The 21,649-nt window shown below is 43.1% G+C and overlaps 1 protein-coding gene across 1 annotated transcript; it reads left to right on the forward strand.

Annotated features, from left to right (window-relative positions):
• Nucleotides 1-16,299: 16,299 nt before the first annotated feature.
• LOC128576428 (olfactory receptor 13J1) lies at nt 16,300-17,257 on the forward strand. The gene has a single exon (XM_053578579.1). The coding sequence runs from the start codon at nt 16,311-16,313 to the stop codon at nt 17,247-17,249; it is 939 nt and encodes a 312-aa protein (XP_053434554.1). The 5' UTR covers nt 16,300-16,310; the 3' UTR covers nt 17,250-17,257.
• The last annotated feature ends 4,392 nt before the right edge of the window (nt 17,258-21,649 follow it).

Consider the following 21,649-nt stretch of genomic DNA (forward strand, 5'->3'; position numbering starts at 1 on the left):
ACCTGCAGAATGGGAGAAAATATTTGCAAACCATTCATACATGGGATTAATATTTAGAATTTAAAAGTAACACAAACACACAATAGCAAAAAAAAAAAATCCGATTTTAAAATAGGAAAATGAGCTGAATAGACTCTCTGAAAAGAAGACATAGAAATGGCCAACAGGTACATGAAAAAATGCTCAACATCACTAATCATCAGAGAATTACAAATCAAAACCACAATGAGATATCATCTTCAATTAGAATGGCTATTATCAAAAAGACAAAAAATAAACACGCTAGCAAGAATGTGGACAAAAGGGAACTCTTATACACTGTTGGTAAGAATGTAAATTAGTATGGCCATTATTGGCAGGTTCCTCAATAAACTAAAAATAGAACTACCATATGACCCAGCAATTCCACTACTGGGTATAAATTCAAAAGGAAGTCAGTATGTTAAAGAGGTGTCTGCACTCCTATGTTCATTGCAGCACTATTCACAATAGCTAAGATATGGAATCAACCTAAGTGTCCATTGGCAGATGAATGGATTAAAAACATGTGGTATATACATACAACAGAATACTACTCAGCCATTTAAAAAATAAATTCTGTCATTTACAACAACATGGATGGAATTGGAGGAATTTTAAGTGAAATAAGCAAGGCACAGAAAGACAAATACCACATATTCTCATTCATATGTGGAAGCTAAAAATGTTGATCTCATAAATAGTAAAATAGTGACTGGGCTGGGATTGGTGGGAGAAGAGAAATAGCCGGAGACTGATTAATGGATACAAAATTAGAGCTAGATAGCAGAAATAAATTCTAGTGGTCCATAGTATGTCAGGTGACTACAATTAACTACAATTTATTGTGTACTCCATATAGCTAAAAGAGCAGGTTTTGAATATTTTTTAACACAAAGAAATGATAAATATTTGATGTATATTCTAATGACCCTGGTTTGATCATTACACATTGCATACATGTATCCAAACATCACATTGGGCTGGGCACCCGTAGCTCAGTGAGTAGGGCACTAACCACGTACACCGAGACTGGCGGGTTCAAGCCCAGCCCTGGCCTGCTAAACAACAATAACAACTGCAACCAAAAAATAGCCGGGCATTGTAGCGGGTACCTGTAGTCCCAACTACTTGGGAGACAGTGGCAAGAGAATTGCTTAAGCCCAAGAGCTGGAGGTTGCTGTGAGCTGTGACGCCACAGTACTCTACCAAGGGTAACATAGTGAGACTCTGTCTCAAAACAAACAAACAAAAAAATCACATCGTATCCCATAAATGTGTACAATTATTATGTGCCAATTTCAAATAATAATAAAATTAAAAGAGAAACTTTTTTTTGCTTAAACACATACAAATTCTATCTTCCATGACTTTTCAGGAAGCTCTCCCAACAATTGTTGAGCCTCCAAACTGGGCTGGTGCCAGGGACTCCAGATCTTTCTGGACCAAAGTTGGGACATAATTTTCTGATTTACAAGTTTACTGATATTAAAAAGCTATCAAGATTCATAAAAGTAAAACTACATTTGAGACTTTACCCTCATTGAAAAAGACAATAAAGATAATTATAAAGCTTAGTGAAAAGAACACAGTGAACTGACTGCTGGATTTTGAGAGAATAGATTCTTTTGACACAGATAACGGTCTCTTCCCTCAGATGTTGCCTCGGAATGAGCAACTAGCAGAGGCCAAGGAGGTAAAATAGATGGCCACCTCACTGGGGCACACAGATTTAGGTTTACCAGATTCCTGGATCTATGATACTGCTGCCATGGTGATCTGCTTGTGCCTGAGCCAATGAGTTCGGAATTTCACAGCGGTTTCAACCTCATCCCCGCAGGTCGTGGAGAATGGCCTTACGGACACCAGGGGGCGCCCAGGAGCTGGAGCAGATTAATTCACTTCAAATCAATCCAGAGTCCTGGACAAGAATAGAACATGTCAAATAAGAAAGGTTCATCCCAGAAGTACAAAGAAAATTCAACATTAGGAAAAAATACGTTTATTGATTCTCAGCCTTTTGGCTAAGATCAAATGTGGAAAAAATATGTTGATGTAAATCACTTCATTAACATATTACAAGGAGAAGTGTCATATGATCAGGATATAATACATGTTAAAGACTCGGTTAACAGTCTCATACCAGTGGGGGAGGGGTAGGTCCAGGATGGAAAAAGGAGAGACAATCAATGCTCTTGGATGAGAAAACTTGATTTTGTAAAGACATCCATTCTGTCCCAAATTAACAAATTTAAGGCAAAATTCTAGAAGAATTTTCATAAGATGTGACAAGCTGATTGCAAAATTTATCTGGAAAAGAATATGTGGAAGAATAGCCAAGAAATTATTGAAAAAAGCCGGTAAGAAGGGATTTGGCCTAGCAGATATCAATATAAAGCTATAAATCTACAGTAATTAAAACATTGTGGTATGAATACAGCAAAGGACAACAAAATTTCTTGAAAACATAACAGTGGGTCCAGAAAGACTCTCACAAAGATATTAGAAATTACTACATGATAGAGGTGATATTTTTAAATCAGTAAGAGAAGAATGACCTTTACAGTAAAATTTCATTGTGGCAAGTAAATAAGATTACCTCACTCAATAAATAAATGAATTCCAGAAAAAATAAGAGTTAAATTATAAAACAAAATTTTAAAAACATAGTGTTTGGAGAAAATATAGAATGGAGGATGTATTTAAAATGTTGGGGATATTATCTGAGACACAGAAGCAAAAAATAAATCTGACTATTCAAAATAGTCAAATATCATAAACAAACAAAAGAAGGCAAGTGACTTAAAATGTCTGTTCAAAGTTCCAGTGAGCTATGATCTGGCCACTGCACTCAATTGTGAGTGACAGAAAGGAAAGAAAGAAAGAAAAAAAGAAGGAAGGAAGAAGGAAGGGAGGGAGGGGGGAGAAAGGGGAACATAGCAAAAAAATGATTAATAAAAGATGCTTAAGGTTTCAAGTAATCAGAGAAATGTAAAATAAAACAGCAAGATATCATGTTTCATCCATCATAATGAAAAATTGATTTGATTTTATTTAACTAATTTATCTTTTTAGAGACATGGTGTTCTTGCTATGTTGCCCAGACTGGAGTAGAATAGCTATTCACGCTCTGATCATACAATAACATTATGGCCTTAATCTCCTGGCTTCATGCAATCCTCCTGCCTCAGCCTGCCAAGTAGCTGGTACTACAGGTGTGCACCACCATGGCTGGTTCCAAAATTTGAAAGAACTGGTAATGCTCAGCATCAGTCAGGGCATAGAGAATGGGTACTGTTGAAGCCTTAGTGGAGATTTAACTTAAGACATTTTTGAGGAAAATTTGGCAACATCTTTCAAATATTTAAATAAACATACTTTTATTCCAAGAACTTCCCCTAAAGTTATCTATCCTAGAAAAGTATTTGTACATGTGCCAAAGGATCATGTAAAATGATATTTTTTGCAATGTTGTTTGCATGGCAAGAGAAAAACAATGGACATAACCCAAATGTCTAATAAAAGGAAATACTCAAGCTATACTATACTCATTCAATAGAATATTATGTACTGCTTTAAAAGAAACAAATGATTATATGGAAATATATGTAAGACATGCTGCAATTTGTAAAAGCAAGCATCCCATATTAAAGAAAGAAAAACACAGATGATTTCAAAAGATCCAAAAACAACTTTAAGGATGAAAAATTATAATTTTTTAGATAAAAAATACACCGGGTGGCTAAAAGAAACAAGATATCCTAAATTGGATCCAGGAACATAAAAAAGTCCATTAGTGGAAAAACTGGTAAAATTTGAACCTGCAAGTAGTTTAATTAATTGTACTAATTATAGTCTCGTGCCAATACTAACTTCTTCCTTTTGATAAATACATAATGGGCATGTAAGATAGTCATATTATGAGAAACTGGTTGACGGGTATACAAGAAATCTATGTACTATCTATAGAACACTTCTGCCAATCAAAAATTATTTTGAAATGAAAAGTTGTTTTAAAAATACATTAAATAGGGCTGTGCCTGTGGCTCAGTGAGTAGGGCCCCGGCCCCATATGCCGAGGGTGGCGGGTTCAAACCCAGCCCTGGCCAAACTGCAACAAAAAAATAGCCAGGCGTTGTGGCAGGCGCCTGTAGTCCCAGCTGCTCAGGAGGCTGAGGCAAGAGAATCGCGTAAGCCCAAGAGTTAGAGGTTGCTGTGAGCCGTGTGATGCCACGGCACTCTACCGAGGGCAGTACAGTGAGACTCTGTCTCTACAAAAAAAAAAAAAATACATTAGATGGAATTAATATCAGATTAGAACCTGAAGCAGAAAATATTAACATTAGTAAACTTTATGATACAGCAATAGACACTACCCTAAATAAAGCATAGGGAGAAAAAACTCAAAAATGAACAAAGCATCAGTGAGTTTCAAGACAAAGCCAAGTGGCCGAATATATGTATAATTGGAATCCTAGGAAAAGGTACAATAGACAGAAAAAAATATTTGAAAAAGCAATGGTCAAAAGTTTTTCAAATTTAATGAAAACTATAAAACTACAGATCTAAGAATCTGAACAAACCCTAGGCATAAGAAACATGAAGGCAACTACATGAGGGTACATTATAATCAAATTGCTTAAAACAGAGATAAAGAGAACATCCTAAAAGCAACTAGAGAAAAAGACACATTATGTACAGAGGAAGAAACATTAGAATGACAGCAATCCTTGTCAGAAACAATGACAGCCAGAAGACAGTAGTGCAGCATCTTCAAAATGCTAAAAAGAAAATCAAACTGTCAGAATCTGTACTAAGTAAAAATCTCTCTCAAAACCAAAAACAAAATTAAAATATTTTTAGACATACAAAGTTTGAGAGACTTTATCACCAGCAGACAAGATCTACAAGAATGTTAAAAAGAAGTCCTTCAGGTGAAAGAGAAATGATACCAAAAGAAAATACATATTTATACAAAACAACAAAGAGCATAGTTGACTTTGGAAGCAAAAGTAATAAGGCATTATAGGATTTATAGCATGCATGGAATTAAAATATAATGACAACAAATAGCTAAAAGCCCAGGAGAGGGAAAGTGGAAGTGTACTGTTGTGATATTTATATAGTATAGTTTAAGTGGTAAATTGCTAATTAAAGGTAGATTGATAAGTTATAGTCAAAGCAACCACCAATAATAAAAGCTAGTACACCATTAAAGAAGATAAAATGAAGTCACAAAAATACTCAATTAATCCAAAAGAATACAAAACAAAATTTAAAAGGGATCAAATAATAAATGGGACAATTGCCGGGGGAAAAACAGCAAGGCTGGATGTAGTGACTCATGCCTGTAATCCTAACACTCTGGGAGGCCAAGGCAGGTGGATTGTCTGAGCTCACAGTTTCAAGACCAACCTGAGCAACAGCAAGACCCTGTCTCTAAAAATAGCTGGGTGTTGTTTTGGGCACCTCTAGTCCCAGCTACAAGGGAGGCTGAGACAAGAGAATGAATCACTTGAGCCCAAGAGTTTGAGACTGCTGTTAGCTATGACGCCATAGCACTCTACCGAGGGTGACAAAGTAAGACTCGGTCTCAAAAAGAAAAAGAAAAAAAAGAACAGCAAGATGAAATATTTAGAGCCAATCATATCCACGATTATCTTAAATGTAAATAGTCTAAGCATCTAAATTAAATAGCTGAGATTGCCTGATTGAATTTGTAAAGACCCAATTCTACCTTACTAGTAGACAGTGTAGTTTTAGAATGACTCTCTCTCTCTCTCTCTCTCTCTATATATATATATAGATAGATAGATAGATAGATAGATAGATAGATAGATAGATAGATACAGAGAGTCTATATATAGAGTCTCACTCTATCACCCTGAGTAGAGTGTCATGGTGTCATAGTTCACAGTAACCTCAAACTCCTGGGTTAGAGCAATCCTCTTGCCTCAGCTTCCCAAGTAACTGGGACTACAGGCGCCGGCCACAACGCCATCCAGCTAGTTTTTCTATTTTTAGTAGAGATAGGGTCTTTCTCTTGCTCAGGCTGGTCTTGAACTCCTGAGTTCAGGTAATCCACGGGCTTCAGCCTCCCAAAGTGCTAGGATTACAGGTGTGAGACACCATGCTCAGCTACAGAAAAGAATATTAACAAGAATAAAGAAGGTTATTTGAACATGACAAAGGGGTCAATTCATCAAGGGAACATGACAATCCGAAAAGTCTATGTATTTAAAAAAAAAGAGAGAGAGCTTCAAAATACATAAAGCAAAAACTAACAGACCAGAAAGGAGAAATAGACAAATCTATAATTGAAGCTAGATATTTCAGTATGTTTCAACCAACATAACTTGATTTGCGTTTATAAAACACTTCACCCAATAAGAACAGAAAACCACAGAAAGAGACCACTAAGGAAAGTCCTCCTGGAGTCAGAACAAACCTCAAAGACTGGTCTGAAAATTTGTCCAAATTCAGTTCGATGAGACTGTGGAGCAATTTATTCCCCCAGAGAATGGTCAAAAACAATAGAACAATCAGATGGCAATTAGTGTCTCTAAGACTGGATGTGATACCAGCAGAGGAGACAGTTTTACAGAGAGATAAGGAAAAGCAATGGTCAAAGAAAGCTCTGCTGTATCACTGTCATCCCAGGTAAGTGCACACATATCCAATGCTATGTCCTCTGAAGAAAGACATCAGACGCTTCACACTGTTGGGGAAATTGGCTAAAATAGTCCAGTCAAGTAAGTAGAAAAGCAGCAAAAATACAACAGAACCAAGCTAGTAAGAGAGATGGAAGATCAATATCCAGGGTTGCTATGACATATTACAAAAAAAATTCAGTTTCAATAAAAAAATTATAAAACACGCAAAGATGCAGGAAAGTTTTAACTCATACATGAGGGGGGAAAGCAGGCAATACAAACTACAAAAGGGCCCAGAGTCAGACTTAACAGATGAATATTTCAAAGTATCAGTCATAACTGTGTTCAACTGAACTAAAGGAATCCATGCTTAAAGAATTAAAGGATCCCCGGGCTCCGTGGCTCACGCCTGTAATCCTAGCACTGTGGGAGGCTGAGGAGGGACAATTGCTTCAGCTCAGGAGTTTGAGACTCGCCTGAGTGAGAGTGAGACCCCGACTCCTAAAAAAAATGGAAAAACCGAGCCAAGAGCCGCAACAAGCGCCTGTAATCCCAGCAGCTTCCGGAGGCTGAGGCAGCAGGATGTCCACAGCCCGAGTCTGAGGTTGCAGTGAGCTGTGACACCACTGCACTCTGCTCAGGGCATAGGGTAGGACTCTGTCTCAACAACAACAACAAAAGCAAAGAAATAAAAAATAAAAAATGTAAGCAAGGAAATTTTTTTAAAAAGAATTAAATGTTCTACAGATTCAGTGCCGTCCCTATCAAAATCCCAGTGATGTTTTTTGCAGAAATAGAAAACTCACCCTAAAATTCATACAGAATCTCAAGAGACCCTGCGTAGCCAAAACAACCTTGGAAAAGAAGACCAAAGCTAGAGGACTTACACTTCCTGATTTCGAAACTTACTACAAAGCTACAGTAACCAAAACAGTGCATTACTAGGCAGACACATGAGTCAATGGAATAGAATGGAAAGGCCAGCAATAAACCCTCATATATATAGTCAAGAGATTTTTAACAAAAGTGACAAGACCATTAAGTAGGGAAAGGACAATTTTTTGAACAAATGGTTCTTGGAAAATTGGATATCCACATGCAAAAAAAGAATGAAGTTGGGCCCTTACCTAACACCATATACAAAAATTAATTCAAAATGGACCAACAACCTAAATGTAAGACAAAAACTACAAAACTCTTAGGGCGGCGCTGTCCTCATATACTGAGGGTGGCGTTCGAACCCAGCCCCAGCCAAACTGCACCAAAAAAAAATAGCCGGGTGTTGTGGCGGGCACCTGTAGTCCCAGCTACTGGGGAGGCGGAGGCAAGAGAATCACCTAAGCCCAAGAGCTGGAGGTTGCTGTGAGCTGTGACACAACATCACTCTACAGAGGGCAACAAAGTAAAACTCTGTCTCTAAAAAAAAAAAAAAAAAATACAAAACTTTTAGAAGAAAACATAGGACAAAAATCTCTCTCTCTCTCTCTCTCTCTCTCTTTTTTTTTTTTTTTTTGAGACAGTCTTACTCTGTCACCGGGCTAGAGTGCTCCAGCCTCAGCCTCACTCACAGCAACCTCACACTCCTGGGTTCAAGCAATCCTCCTGCCTCAGTGTCTGAAGTAGCTGGGACGTCAGGCACAAGCCACCATGACTGGCTAACTTTTTTCTTTTTTTCTTTCTTCCTTTTTTTTTTAGTAGAGATAGGGGTCTCACTCTTGCTCGGGCTGATCTTGAATTCCTGACCTAGAGCAATCCTCCTGCCTCAGCCTCCAAGAGTGCTAGCATTATAGGCATGAGTCACTCTGCCCAGCCTTCATAAAAATTTTTAAATTGGTACATCAAGGCTCGCCGCCTGTAGCTCAAGCAGCTAGGGCGCCAGCCACATACACCAGAGCTGGTGGGTTTGAATCCAGCCTGGACTGCCAAACAACAATGGCAATTACAACCAAAAAAGAAAAAAAATAGCCAGGCATTGTGGCGGGCGCCTGTAGTCCCAGCTACAGGGAGGCTGAGGCAACAGAACCGCTTAAGCCCAAGAGTTTGAGGTTGCTGTGCGCTGTGACGCCACAGCACTTTACCCAGGATGACAGCTTGAGATTCTGTCTTAAAAAAATAAAAATAAAAATAAATTGGTACGTCAGAAGACAATATCAACAGAGTAAAAATGTAACCCATAAAATAGGAGAAAATATTTGTAAATCACATATCTGATAATGAATTAATACCCATAATATAGAAAGAACTCCTAAAACTCAACCACAACAACAAATCCTATTTTAAATTTGGCAAAGAACTGATTTTCAACAAATTACCAAGAACATTCAATTACTTTTTCAATAAATGCTACTGGAGAAATGAATGAAAGAATGAATGAAGCAAAAGAATGAAGTTGGACACTTCATACCATATACAAAAAAACCCCCTAAATGTATCTAACACCTAATATGAGTTAAAAGTGCAAAACTCTTAGAAAGAAATGATAGGCATAAAACTCTTAGATTAGGTTTCTTAGATATGATATCAAAAGCACAAACAGAACAAAAGATAAGTTGTACGTAACTGAAACTTAAAACTTTTGTGCCCCAAAATCACCATCAAGAAACTGAAAAGACAAACCAGGCTAGTAGTTCATGCCTGTAACCCTGGCTACTCAGGAGGCTGAGGTGGGAGGATGGCTCCAGCCTAGACATCAGAGGGAGACCTTGTCTCTAAAGAAAAGAAAAAGGAAAGGAGGAGGAGGGAGGGGTGGGGAACAGACAGAGGAGGGAGGAGAGAAGGAAAAAAAGAAAGAAAAGAAAAACTGAAAAGACAAATCACAGAATGGGAGAAAAATTTTGCAAATCACACATCTGAGGAGGGAATTGTATCTAGTCTATATAAACAACTCTTATAATTCAGTAATACGAACACAAATAACCCAAATTATAAGAACAAAAAATCTGAATACACATTTCTTCAAAGAAGATAAAAAGATGCTTAATGTCATTAGTCATTAGAGAAATGCAATTCAAAACCACAATGATATATACCACTTCATTCTTGCAAGGATGGCTATAATCTATAAGGCAGATAATAACAATTGTTGGTGAAAACGTGGAAAAAATTGGAACTCTCATACATCGCTAATGGGAACGTAAAATGATATACTCATTTTGGAAAACAATCTGGCAGTTCCTCAAAAGCTTGCTTGTGTTACAGTGTTACCTACCATATGACTCAGAAATTCCACTCCTTAGGAGAAATCCAAGGGAAATGGCAATATATGTCTACACAAAAACTTGTACAAAAATGTTCATAGTAGCATTATTCATAATATTCAAAGATTGGAATGAACCCAAATGTTCATCAACGGATGAATGGATAAAGTATGTTATATCTAAACAGTGAAATAATATTTGCCAATAAAAAGAAATTAAATACTGATACATGCTACAATATAGATGAACTTTGAAAACATTATGCTAAGTAAAAGAAACCAGTCACAAAGGGACATATATCTTATGATTCTACTTATCTAAAATGTCCAGAATGGCAACTCGATAGAGACAGAAAGTAGATTAGTGGATTCCTAGAACTGGCAGAGGTTTAAGGAGAAACGGGGAATGACTGGTATAGGGTTTCTTTGGGAAGTGATAAAAAAGTTCTAAAATTGATTGTGATGATGGTTGCACAACTCTGTGAATGTACTAAAAACTATTGAATTGTACATTTTAAGTGGGTGAATTCCATGGTATCTGAGTTACAGCTCAATAAAGATGCTACTTTTAAAGAGAAAAGAGATTAATACATCCAACATGGATGATTCTCAGAATAATTATACTGAGTGAAAGAGGCCAGATTTTAAATGAGTACGTTCTGCATAACTCCATTTATACAAAATGCTAGAAAATGAAAGTAATCTACATTCACAAAAAGCAGATCGGTGATTGCCTGGTTGGGGAAAAAGAGAAATGGGTTACCAAGGGACGTGAGAAAAACTGGGGGAATAATAGACACATTCATGATCTTGATTGTGGTCATGGCTTCATGACTGCCCACTATGTTAAAACTCATCAAATTATATGATTTAAATATATGCAATTGTACATCAATTTCTTTTTTTTTTTAGACAGAGCCTCAAGCTGCCGCCCTGGGTAGAGTGCTGTGGTATCACAGCTCACAGCAACCTCCAACTCCTGGGCTTAAGTGATTCTCTTGTCTCAGCCTCCCATGTAGCTAGGACTACAGGTGCCCGCCACAACACCTGGCTATTTTTTTTTTTGTGGTAGTTGTCATTGTTGTTTGGCAGGCCCGGGCTGGATTCGAACCCACCAGCTCTGGTGTATGTGGCTGGTGCCTTAGCCACTTGAGCTACAGACACCGAGTCGCAATTGTACATCAATTATCCTTCAATAAAGCTGCAACAACAAAAAAAATACTAAAAAGCCTTTACATATATATGATCACACGACCTATTTCTGTGTGTAGATATATATACATATGCAAACTATCATAAAAGTAACTGGATAGATAAACATAAAACTAATAACATTGGTTACTTTTGGAAAAGGGAGCAATTTGGGGGGTATGTGGAGGGCATGAAAAGGGAGTGTCACATTTATACTACATACTTCTGTACTCTTTAAATTTTTTTTAAATAAATGTTCTGTCTTATTTGTATAAATAAATAAAATCCTAATAAACTTACTTGTGATATTAAAATACTTAAATAAAAAGCTAACAACAAAACCCAGTTCCAAAATAAAATGACTCTATTTTTAAAAGAAGCCCTTAAGCCTGCAAGAGCCTTGGACACTGAAAGCCAGAAAGAACCTCCCTCAAGAAATTATGTTTTGGCCAGGCATGGTGGCTCACACCTGTAATCCTAGCAACTCCGAGAGGCCAAGGAGGATGGATTGCTCGAGCTCAGGAGTTCGAGACCAGCCTGAGCTAGAGCGAGACCCCCTGTCTCTAAAAATAGCCAGGCATTATGACACGCGCCTATAGTCTCAGCTACTTGGGAGGCTGAGGCAAGAGAATCGCTTGAGCTCAAGAGTTTGAGGTTGCTGTGAGCTGTGACACCACAGCACTATACCCAGGGCAATGGAGTGAAACTCTGTCTCAAAAAAAGAAGTATCTTCTGAGCAGGGAAGCAGAACCAGGAGGAATGAGAGGAACCCAGTCACCTGCCAACCTGGGCAGACTACCTTTGCATTGACTGAGGGATTCAAGGGTGGACAAATCAGTGTCAGAGTCAGATCAGGGCCATGCTCTGCCTTATTAAGTGCCCCTCCCCTCTCGAGGGCAGTTCTTCAGGCTGTACAATGAGTATTGGTCAGGATGGCCATTAAGGACCATAATCCTGCTGTGCCTCTTCATCCAGTCCCCTTTCCAATCACACACCCCTTCCAGATTTTGTACTTTGATAAGATCCCTGGGAGATGAGCCAAGACCTCTAACTCCCCACCTGGAAAGCAACTTATCAATCATTTTTCACTCATTCAATTATTTTTAAATTTATTCATTGCTTGTACATTCATTTAATTGCCCATCCATCCATTCATTCATTTCTTCATCCCATAAACATCTGGACCAACACTGGTTGGGGCCTGACCTAGGAGGTTGAGCCACTTTTCCCTGAGCCACTTTCTCCAACTTTTCCACACCAATTAAGATTTCTCTGCATAATTGGGTCTTTGGGACATCATCCCTGAAGCGCCCCAAAGTTTCTAAGCTGGGCACATTTCCTCCCCTCCCTCTAAATTGCCTCAGGGATTTTTGTAGTCCCTTGGTGCACAGAAAGCTTTGAAAGTGCCGCTGCCTTTGGGCCTGCCTGCTCCCCCGGAGGCCATCGGGGTGCAGCCAGGTACTGCCCAGGTCAGGGAGGCCCTGCCTGCCCACAGTAAACCACTAGCCACTCTATTTCCTAATCCTACAAGCCTGTTACACTGAACTCTAAGCACTGTGTATAATTCTACCAAATTCCAAAAGATCCATTTAATTCTATCAACTGGCAAGTACTTCACCAAATTCTACAAAAGTCTAGGCATGTTTTCACGGTTTGGAGAGCTAGGCTAGTGTGAAGCCCCGTGTCCTGCCCACCAAGATTCCCTGTACAGGGGAGGTTTGTGCCCACTTCTTTACTTTGTGTCCCCCTAGCTCCAGATGGAGAAGGTCCCTGGTCTCAAGTCCTCTGAAGCCTTCTCCAGGGAGCCAAGGATATGAATCCAAAGAGCTTGAAGGTAAGTGAGAAATAGGGATGCTGGGGCAGAGGAAGGAGTCAACCACTCTGAGAACTACTGTGGCCTTGGTGTCCCCTTCTACTGACTATACAATGCTGGACAAGCTCCTTCCCCTCTCTGAGCCTCAGTTTCCCCATGTGTAACAATACAGTGGCCTAGCTGATCTATAAGACCCCTCCCAGCTCTGCCAGTGTGTCATCTAAGGTGGGACCAGCCCATATTTGGCAGTCAGCTGCTCATTCCCAGTTTGACTCAGCCATAGGAAGTCACAGCAAGACAGGGAAAAGCTGGCTGTGGCCAGGCTGGGAGCCTCAGCTAGACCTTCGGAGCCTGAGAGAGGAGGGAAGGAGGACGCAGCCTACAGTCCAGCAGGAATATGAAGTGAGAGAGCTGAGCCCTATCCAGGAGGTACAAATACAAGGCCATGAAAGCCCAAAGGAGGAGCTCAGAGAGGTCTGGGAGTGCATAAAGGAAGGCTCCCGGGCACGGTGCCCTGCCAGCTGGTTTTAGGCAGCCTTCAGCCAGGAGAGAGGTGAAGGCCAAAAGGACATGTGGGCTTTACAGACAAAGTGTCCTGGCCCTGCTTTGGGCACCAGAGTTCCACAGCATCCAGTTACATCAGACCTCCTCCCCGTTCCCCCAGGTGCCATCCTCCAGCTGAAGGAGAGAAGAAAGAGCCAGGATACTGAGCTCCTTGGCACACAGGCTGCCAAGCAGACAAGACCTGAGCTGGTGCTGTGACCAGCTGTGGGTTCCCTTGTCCTCCTGGCTCACTCCAGGTTGCTCCCGCCCCTCAGAGCTACTCCTTCCAAGTGACTCCCCTGGATCCCCTTCCAGGGATGCCCTCTGATGCCCCCTGATGCTCGCAGGCCATGGACCCGAGGGCACACACCACAGGTTTTGGGTGTGTGAGTGAGGAACCCAAAAGAGTGCTGGGGCCTACGCGCGCGCGCGCACACACACACACACACACACTCATGTGAATGACCACACACGTACACACGTGGCATATACACTCACAGGCACATTGTCTATCTGTGTGTCACACAGGTGTTTGTGCGTTCTCATGTAGCTGGCATGTACGTGGTGACTGTGTGTGAGTGTATGTGTATCCCAACAGGTAGCCAGTGGCTACTGGTGTTTGCTGGTGACTTTGGGAATAAATTGCCGCATTTGGAACCATGCAAAGAGGAGGCTGTGGCCTGACCCAGTCACTGGGGCTGCAGGGAAAGCACGATGCCATCTCTGCCCCGTCCCAGCCCTGGTGAGATGCCTATCTCTGTTAGATGGGGGTACCCCTTCAGGAGCCCAGCCTCAGAGCTTCCCAGCTGAGCCGTGGGGTAAATTGGCAGCTCCACTCCCCCTGACCCCATGGCGACTCTGCACAGTCAAGTTGAGGCAAGAGCTTCTATCTGAAACTCCAGGACTAGATCAGAGACCTGCACAAGTGGTCCTTAACTCCTGGAGGTAGGGCCCCAGTGTGTAGGGCTTCCCCCTGCGGAGGAAGGAGTATCCACAGAGACCATGCGGCCTGGAGCCTTGGTGGTGGAGGAGACCCAGTGAGACCTGGACAGGCTCCACATCAGGAAGGATTTAGTGACCCTTTGAGTGGCCTGACAGCAAATAAAAAGAAGAAAAGTAGGCACAAGAGTAACGAGCTCCCTGTGACGAGAGGCGTGCAAACAGAAGCAGGACGAGGCTAGGCAGAGTGAAGGGGATTACTGCCTGGGAAGGGCTTTGGTTCAGTGACCTGAGAACACCCCATCCTCTTTCATTCCCCTCATGCCCAGCACAATGCCTGGCATGCAGCTGGTCCCCCATCACTTCTTTTTATTGTTGTTGCCCCCAGTAGAGTGCTGTGGCATCATAGCTCACAGCAACCTCAGACTCTTGGGCTCAAGCCACTCTCTTGCCTCAACCTCCCGAGTAGCTGGGGCTCCAGGAGCCCACCACAACGCCCGGCAATTTTTTAGAGACAGGGTCTCACTCTAGCTCAGGCTAGTCTCAAACTCATGGGCTCGGGTGATCCACCCACCTCAACCTCCCTGAGTGCTGGGATTATAGGCGTGAGCCACCGAGCCTGGCCTTCCTCATCATTTCTTATTCTGGAGTGAATGAATAAAGGAGGAATAAAAGAAGGAAATGTTCTCATGCAAGTGAGGCTCTGAGAGGAACAGGTGCTCAGCTGGGGCCCCAGCTTTGACAATGTGCCTTCTCAGAACACTAAGGACAGGTTGACTCATGCTCCTTAGCTAGTGAGAAGGCTGTGGGCAGGATGCAGGAGAAAGATGTCTATCCAATGGGATAAAAGAACAGGGCAACATTTGCAGCTTGACAAAGCAAACATCTGTTCTGGGCATGGTGCAGGTGTCACGTTGTTGGGAGGACTGGATTGGGGCTGCCTCACCAGAGACCCACTGTGGGACCTGTTTTCCCATCTGCATAATAGAAGTGCCAAAGAGTTGGCCTCTCAGCACTTTTCATGCTAATGCCCTGTGAGTCCACAAAGTCAGAGCAGCCCTAACTTTGGCCTGGAGAAAATAGGGGCCCAGGGCTGGGCCAAGAGCTCCATCAAATTTTATCAAGAAAGCAGATTCTGAAGGTGCAATCCACACAAAGTAGCTGAGGCAGGCCGGCCCTGTGGACTGGTGACCATGCCCACTGATGGACATAGAAGCCAACAGCCCCACTAATGCAAGGCACGGTGTATGCTTTGTGCACAGACACCAGGGATGGCCAGACTTCCACAGGCTGAGAGAATTCCAGACGGTGGAAATGGTGTAAGTGATGGCTCAGAAGCTTCCTTATAATCAGGAAGAGACCCTCTAGCCCAGCAGCTGTGATACCTGGGCCAGCAGAAGCAGCACTGCCCAGACCTGCTGAGTCAGGAGCCCTGAGACTGTGACGCATAAGCTGTGTTTTGACAAACTTTCCAGGTGATTTTGGTGCATGTTAGTTTGTGGCCCTCTACTCTGCCCATTGTTTCCCAGACTCTGTTTGTCTCTGCAGTTGGTTAATGGGTGTTCCGTGGAAGGGGAATCCATGGTCAAATAAGTTTGGGGAGCCGGTGCTGTATATTACTTTTGGAGAGTTACAAATTACATTCACTTATTAGAGGATCTGAGAAGTCCTGCAGTAAAGAGCTTTATCTTTTATTAATCCATTGTTGCCTCAAATTGATTTTTTAGATTCCCTACTAACATTTCCTATTAACATTCTCTTAGAGACTGCTGATCTAAATCAATCCTGACTTTTTACATGGATAAACTGAGGCCCTAGAGAGGGTAAGGGTATTGCCCCTGGTGACAGAGAGACAGCATGGCAGTGATGGAAAAGACTCTAGCAATCCGCCCCATCCCAGAAGGGGCTCTGTGAGCTGCCCACCCCCCCAGCTGCGTGTCCTTCAGAACTCTGCAACATGGAGCCAGCCAACAGGACAGGGGCGCCTGAGTTCTTTCTGAAAGGATTTTCTGGCTACCCAGCCTTGGAGCGCTTGCTCTTCCCACTGTGCTTAGCCATGTACCTGGTGACCCTGCTGGGAAACACAGCCATCATGACAGTGAGCGTGCTAGACGTCCGCCTGCACACACCCATGTACTTCTTCCTGGGCAACCTCTCCATCCTAGACATCTGCTACACGTCCACCTTCATGTCCCTGATGCTGGTCCACCTCCTGTCTTCCTGGAAGACCATCTCCTTTACTGCCTGCGCCATCCAGATGTGCCTGAGCCTGTCCACAGGGTCCACGGAGTGCCTGCTGCTGGCCATCATGGCCTATGATCGCTACCTGGCCATTTGCCAGCCACTCAGGTACCCCGTGCTCATGAGCCACAGGCTCTGCTTATTGTTGGCAGGAGCCGCCTGGGTCCTCTGCCTCCTCAAGTCAGTGACAGAGACAGTCATCGCCATGAAGCTGCCCTTCTGTGGCCACCGCATGGTCAGTCACTTCACCTGCGAGATCCTGGCAGTGCTGAAGCTGGCATGTGGTGACACGTCAGTCAGCGAGGCCTTCCTGCTGGCGGGCGCCATCCTGCTGCTGCCTGTGCCCTTGGCGTTCATCTGCCTGTCCTACACTCTTATCCTGGCCACCATCCTGAGGGTGCCTTCTGCTACCGGGCGCCGCAAAGCCTTCTCCACCTGCTCGGCACACCTGGCCGTGGTGCTGCTTTTCTACAGCACCGTCATTTTCATGTACATGAAACCCAAGAGCAAGGAGGCCCACATCTCTGATGAAGTCTTTATGGTCCTCTACGCTGTGGTGACACCCATGCTGAACCCCGTCATCTACAGCCTGAGGAACAAGGAGGTGAAGGAGGCCGCCAGGAAGGTGTGGGGCGGGAGACGGGCATCTAGGTGAAAGGCAGGCCAGGGGTTCGTGCGTGAGGCTTGCACACGCCAAGGCCTGTGAGGACAGGAAAGGCTGAGGGGCTCAGGGTCTGGTACCCTCATCCCAGAGAGGCAGCATCAGGTCCCCCAATCTTGCCACAGAACAGCTCCCTAATTGCCCTCTGCTCCTGGCCTTCACACCTGCCTCCATCTGTCTCAAGACTTCAGTCCTGCTCCTCCCCTCAACCTGTCAGCAGCCATGGGGCTTCCAGAGGGGCTTCACTCTTCTAGTAAAACCCATCAGCGGCCCCTCCCTGTCACTCTCTCCCCTGCCCTTCCTGTGTTCTTCATTTTCAATGAGACTCTAAGAGCAAGGAGCCTCTGATTCCGCTCTGTCCCAAAATCCAGGCCCTGCACAAGTTTCTTAAATAGATATATGCACTCATCAACATAGGAGTGATAATAGCAGGGCCTGTACAACATTTGACTCCCCAAAAACTTAACTGCTAAAAGCCACCTGTTAACCAGAAGTGTTACTGGTAACATAAACAAGTAACACATAGGTCTGTGTATGATATACTGTATCCTTATGGTAGGTAATCTATAAAAAGGAAAATGTTATGAAGAAAATCATGAGGAAGAGAAAATGTAGTTACTATTCATTAAGTGGAAGTGGATCATCATAAAAATCTTTGAATAGGCTGAGGAGGAAGAAGAGGACTTGGTCTTGCTGTCTCAAGGTTGGCGGTTCACCTGAGAGTTTTCTCAAATTGTCACAAATCTCAAAAAAATTTCCCAATATATTTCTTTTTTAAAAAATACACATAGAAGTGGGCCTGTGCAGTTCAAATCTGTGTCATTAAAAAAGTCAGCTGTATACATGTTATATATGTAAAATAATATTGGGAGACAGACAAATAATATTTGAGGTGATATAATAGAGGTGGATGAGGGAGAGTGAGGCTGTGGGTTGACACCTGGCTTCTGGCTTATGGGGTAGAAAAGATAGGGGTGCCACCCACTGAGACTCTGAAGTGAGGAAGGTGACAGCAGTAGAAGGGGATGGGGAAAATGATGACTTTGTCTTAGACCTACTGAGTTGGGGGTATCCATGGGTACGAGCAGAGATAAAATAAGAGGTAACCATCTTCCCATTTTTTACTTTCAACTGTATTCTTAATAAAAATTCCAGAAGGCCAGGCTTGGTGACTCATGCCTATAATCCTATCACTCTGGGAGGCCACGGCGGGTGGATTGTCAGAGCTCAGGAATTCAAGACCAGCCTGAGTAAGAGCAAGACCCTGTCTCCCCTAAAAATAGAAAAACTAGTGACGCATTGTGGTGAGGCTTGTGGTCCCAGCTACTTGGGAGGCCTAGGCAAGAGGATTTCTCAAGCCCAAGTGTTTGAGGTTGCTGTGAGCTATGACACCATGGCACTCAACCCAGAGAAACAGAGTAAAACACTCTGTCTCAAAAAAAAAAAAAAAAGTTCCAGAAGAAAATCATAGTGTAGGGACGGCGCCTGTGGCTCAAGGAGTAGGGCGCCAGTCCCATATGCCGGAGGTGGCGGGTTCAAACCCAGCCCCGGCCAAAAAAAAAAAAAAAAGGAAGAAAATCATAGTGTAATATGAAATTTTGCAAATTCTGCTTCTTTATTTAAGGCTGATTTTTAGTCTCTAAACTGTGTCAAGTTATTTTTTATTGTGAAAGGGCAGGAAGAGAAGGGGAAGGGAGAGAATGGGGAAAAAGAAACCTGTAAAAACTCATTTGTCTGACTAAACCTCTGACTTCTAAAGCCTCTCACATGTACACCTCACATCTCACACTTTACAAAGCAGTTTACTTTCTCTAAGCCAGTGGTTCTCTAACTGTATTAAAGGGTTGCGGCATTAGGAAGGTTGAGAACCACTGCTCTAAGCTTTGATGAATCCAGTTCTTACAGCAATCCTGGAAGGAGACAACCCATTCACAGCCTAGACCCCCAGGCCTAGTGAAGGGAAGCTGGGACTACAATGAGACCCAGTCTCCAGATTCTCTGTCCTGTGCCCACCTCACCCCAGCAGAGCCCTCCTGGGGCAGGGCAAGGAAGCTGGAGTCTCTGAAGCCCAGGCCCCATAGCTGCCAAACCTAAAACTTTGTGTAGTTGCAGAGTTTGAACTTTAAATTGGGCAGGGACTACAAGGTCCCTGGAGCAGGGAGCAAGTGGGATGTCTATGCAGCAGGGGAGCAGGAGGCTGGGCCTCAGGACCCATGGGCCCTGGCCCATCTCAACACAGTGCATCTGCTGGAAATGAACTCAGCATTTCCAAGCCTCAGCTCAGCTCACCTGGCTCCAGCTCTTACATGCACTTAGGCCACTGACCATTAGGTGAGAGGTAAGGAGAATTCACTTGGCACCCTGATTATTCTCACGAAATCTTTTTAAAATACTTTCTTGGGAAAGGAGGCACAGTATCATCTCCCACTTAGTATTTACCATGTGGTAGGCTCTGTGCTAAGAACTTTACATGCTCTATCTCACTGGATCCTCAAAATAATACCACAAGGAAATACTGTTATCTCCACATTATAGGAAAGGAAGCTGAGCCTAAGAAAATTGTTAGCGAAAAGCAGGGCTGAAACTTGGACCCTGGTCAAGATTGCAGTGAGCAATGATAATGCCACTATGCTCTAGCCTGAGGGAAGGAAGGAAGGAAGGAAGGAAGGAAGGAGGGAGGGAGGGAGGGAGGGAGGGAGGGAGGGAGGGAGGGAGGGAGGGAGGGAGGGAGGGAGGGAAGGAAGGAAGGAAGGAAGGAAGGAAGGAAGGAAGGAAGGAAGGAAGGAAGGAAGGAAGGAAGGAAGGAAGGAAGGAAGGAAGGCCCACCCTTAGCTCTTTTGCCAAACAGCCAAGAAGCAGAGAAGCAGAGATCCCAGATCTAAGCATTTCAGGGAAATGGTCACTGAAGCTTTCTTCCTGTTATACCCCTTTCCTTTCTTTTAAAGTAATTTATAAATTACTAAAACTAAAATACGTATTAAATGGCTAAAGTTAGATTTACCAGCCAATGAAACTGACATGTTTATCTTGCTAAGTAACCCTGCACCTATCAAACCTCAGGTTGGAATTTGCCATAAAGATTTGAGGAAGATCACATTAATGTACACAGCTATGATTTAATAAAAATAAAAATAAAAAAAAGATTTGAGGAAGTGTTTCAGATGTTACAGAGAATGAGAGCTCACCTAAACAAATGGCTCCATTTCTCAGAAGGAACTTGAGAAGGAACTCTCAGAAGGAACAAGGCATATGGCAGAATAGGAACAACAGCCGAGAATCAAACCCGGATCCCCCGCTCCCTGTCCAGGGCTCATTCCAGCCTTCACTCTACCTCTCAGGAGGTGTACAAGTGAGGAGTCAAACTAGACAATTATTTTCAGAGACACTTAAATGTCCTATCACTCTGTGCGTCTGGTTTCCCAGGACTTGACAGCATATGATATTGACAGATAGGTGTTAAAGCAGCTTTCTGAGTGTAGGTGTGTGTATTGGGAAATGTCATTGTGCCCAAATGCAGAGGGGCTGCTCAGCAATATTTCTGGTTCTTCCCCTGGTGAGCACATGGTAGGATTCCATAGAGCCAGTGCAGTATGGGCGAATGTGACATATATCACTTCTGGGTCAGACCATTTAACTTCTGGTGCAAGATGCTCCAGTGTATCCTTCCCCAGTCATAAATGGTGATGTCCCAGATGGGAGAGCCTCTATCTGCCAGGATCTCTGAGGACAGTACCCTGAAACCCCACAATAGACATGTAGCATGAGAAGGAAATAAATCATCATGTTAAGCCACTAAAATTATGAGATTGTGTGTTACTGCAGCATAATCTCACCCATCCTGACTGATCCATCAAGGGACCAGCAGCTGCTCTGATGTCCCGTCCTGTGCCCATGCTGCAGCTTGGGCTAGCTCTGATTTCCATGAATGTGTTATGATTAGACTCTTAAGTTTTGAGGAAACCCACCACGCTTCTGACATAGCTCTTTAGAGAAAGCAGCTGTTACTGCAGGTGGGAGACTGGCACTGCCAAAGCTCTCCTAGAAATCACAGTGGCTGCACCGTTCCCTTGGGGTACATGTATTGGAGGTGGAGGTGGCCATCATTCTCAAGGTAAAACAGTGGAATCAGAATTTTTGGCAGAAGAACAGCACCAGATCTATTCAAGGCATGGCAATCACTGACAGCTCCTGGGTGTGGCTTCCTAGTCCATAAGGAATCAGACATAGCCCTTCCATTGCAATAGCTCACAGTATAGTCAAAGACATACAATAAACCAACCACAATGCAAGGCAGATACAATTAGCCTGCTGGAATCGCTGTGCACATCTCCTGTTTTCAGGGTGGCGAGTTCCATGAGGCATCTGTGAAGACTGCACAAAGAAGGTGGTGTATG

Source organism: Nycticebus coucang, chromosome 2 (assembly GCF_027406575.1).
Source record: "Nycticebus coucang isolate mNycCou1 chromosome 2, mNycCou1.pri, whole genome shotgun sequence".
Classification (NCBI taxonomy): domain Eukaryota; kingdom Metazoa; phylum Chordata; class Mammalia; order Primates; family Lorisidae; genus Nycticebus; species Nycticebus coucang.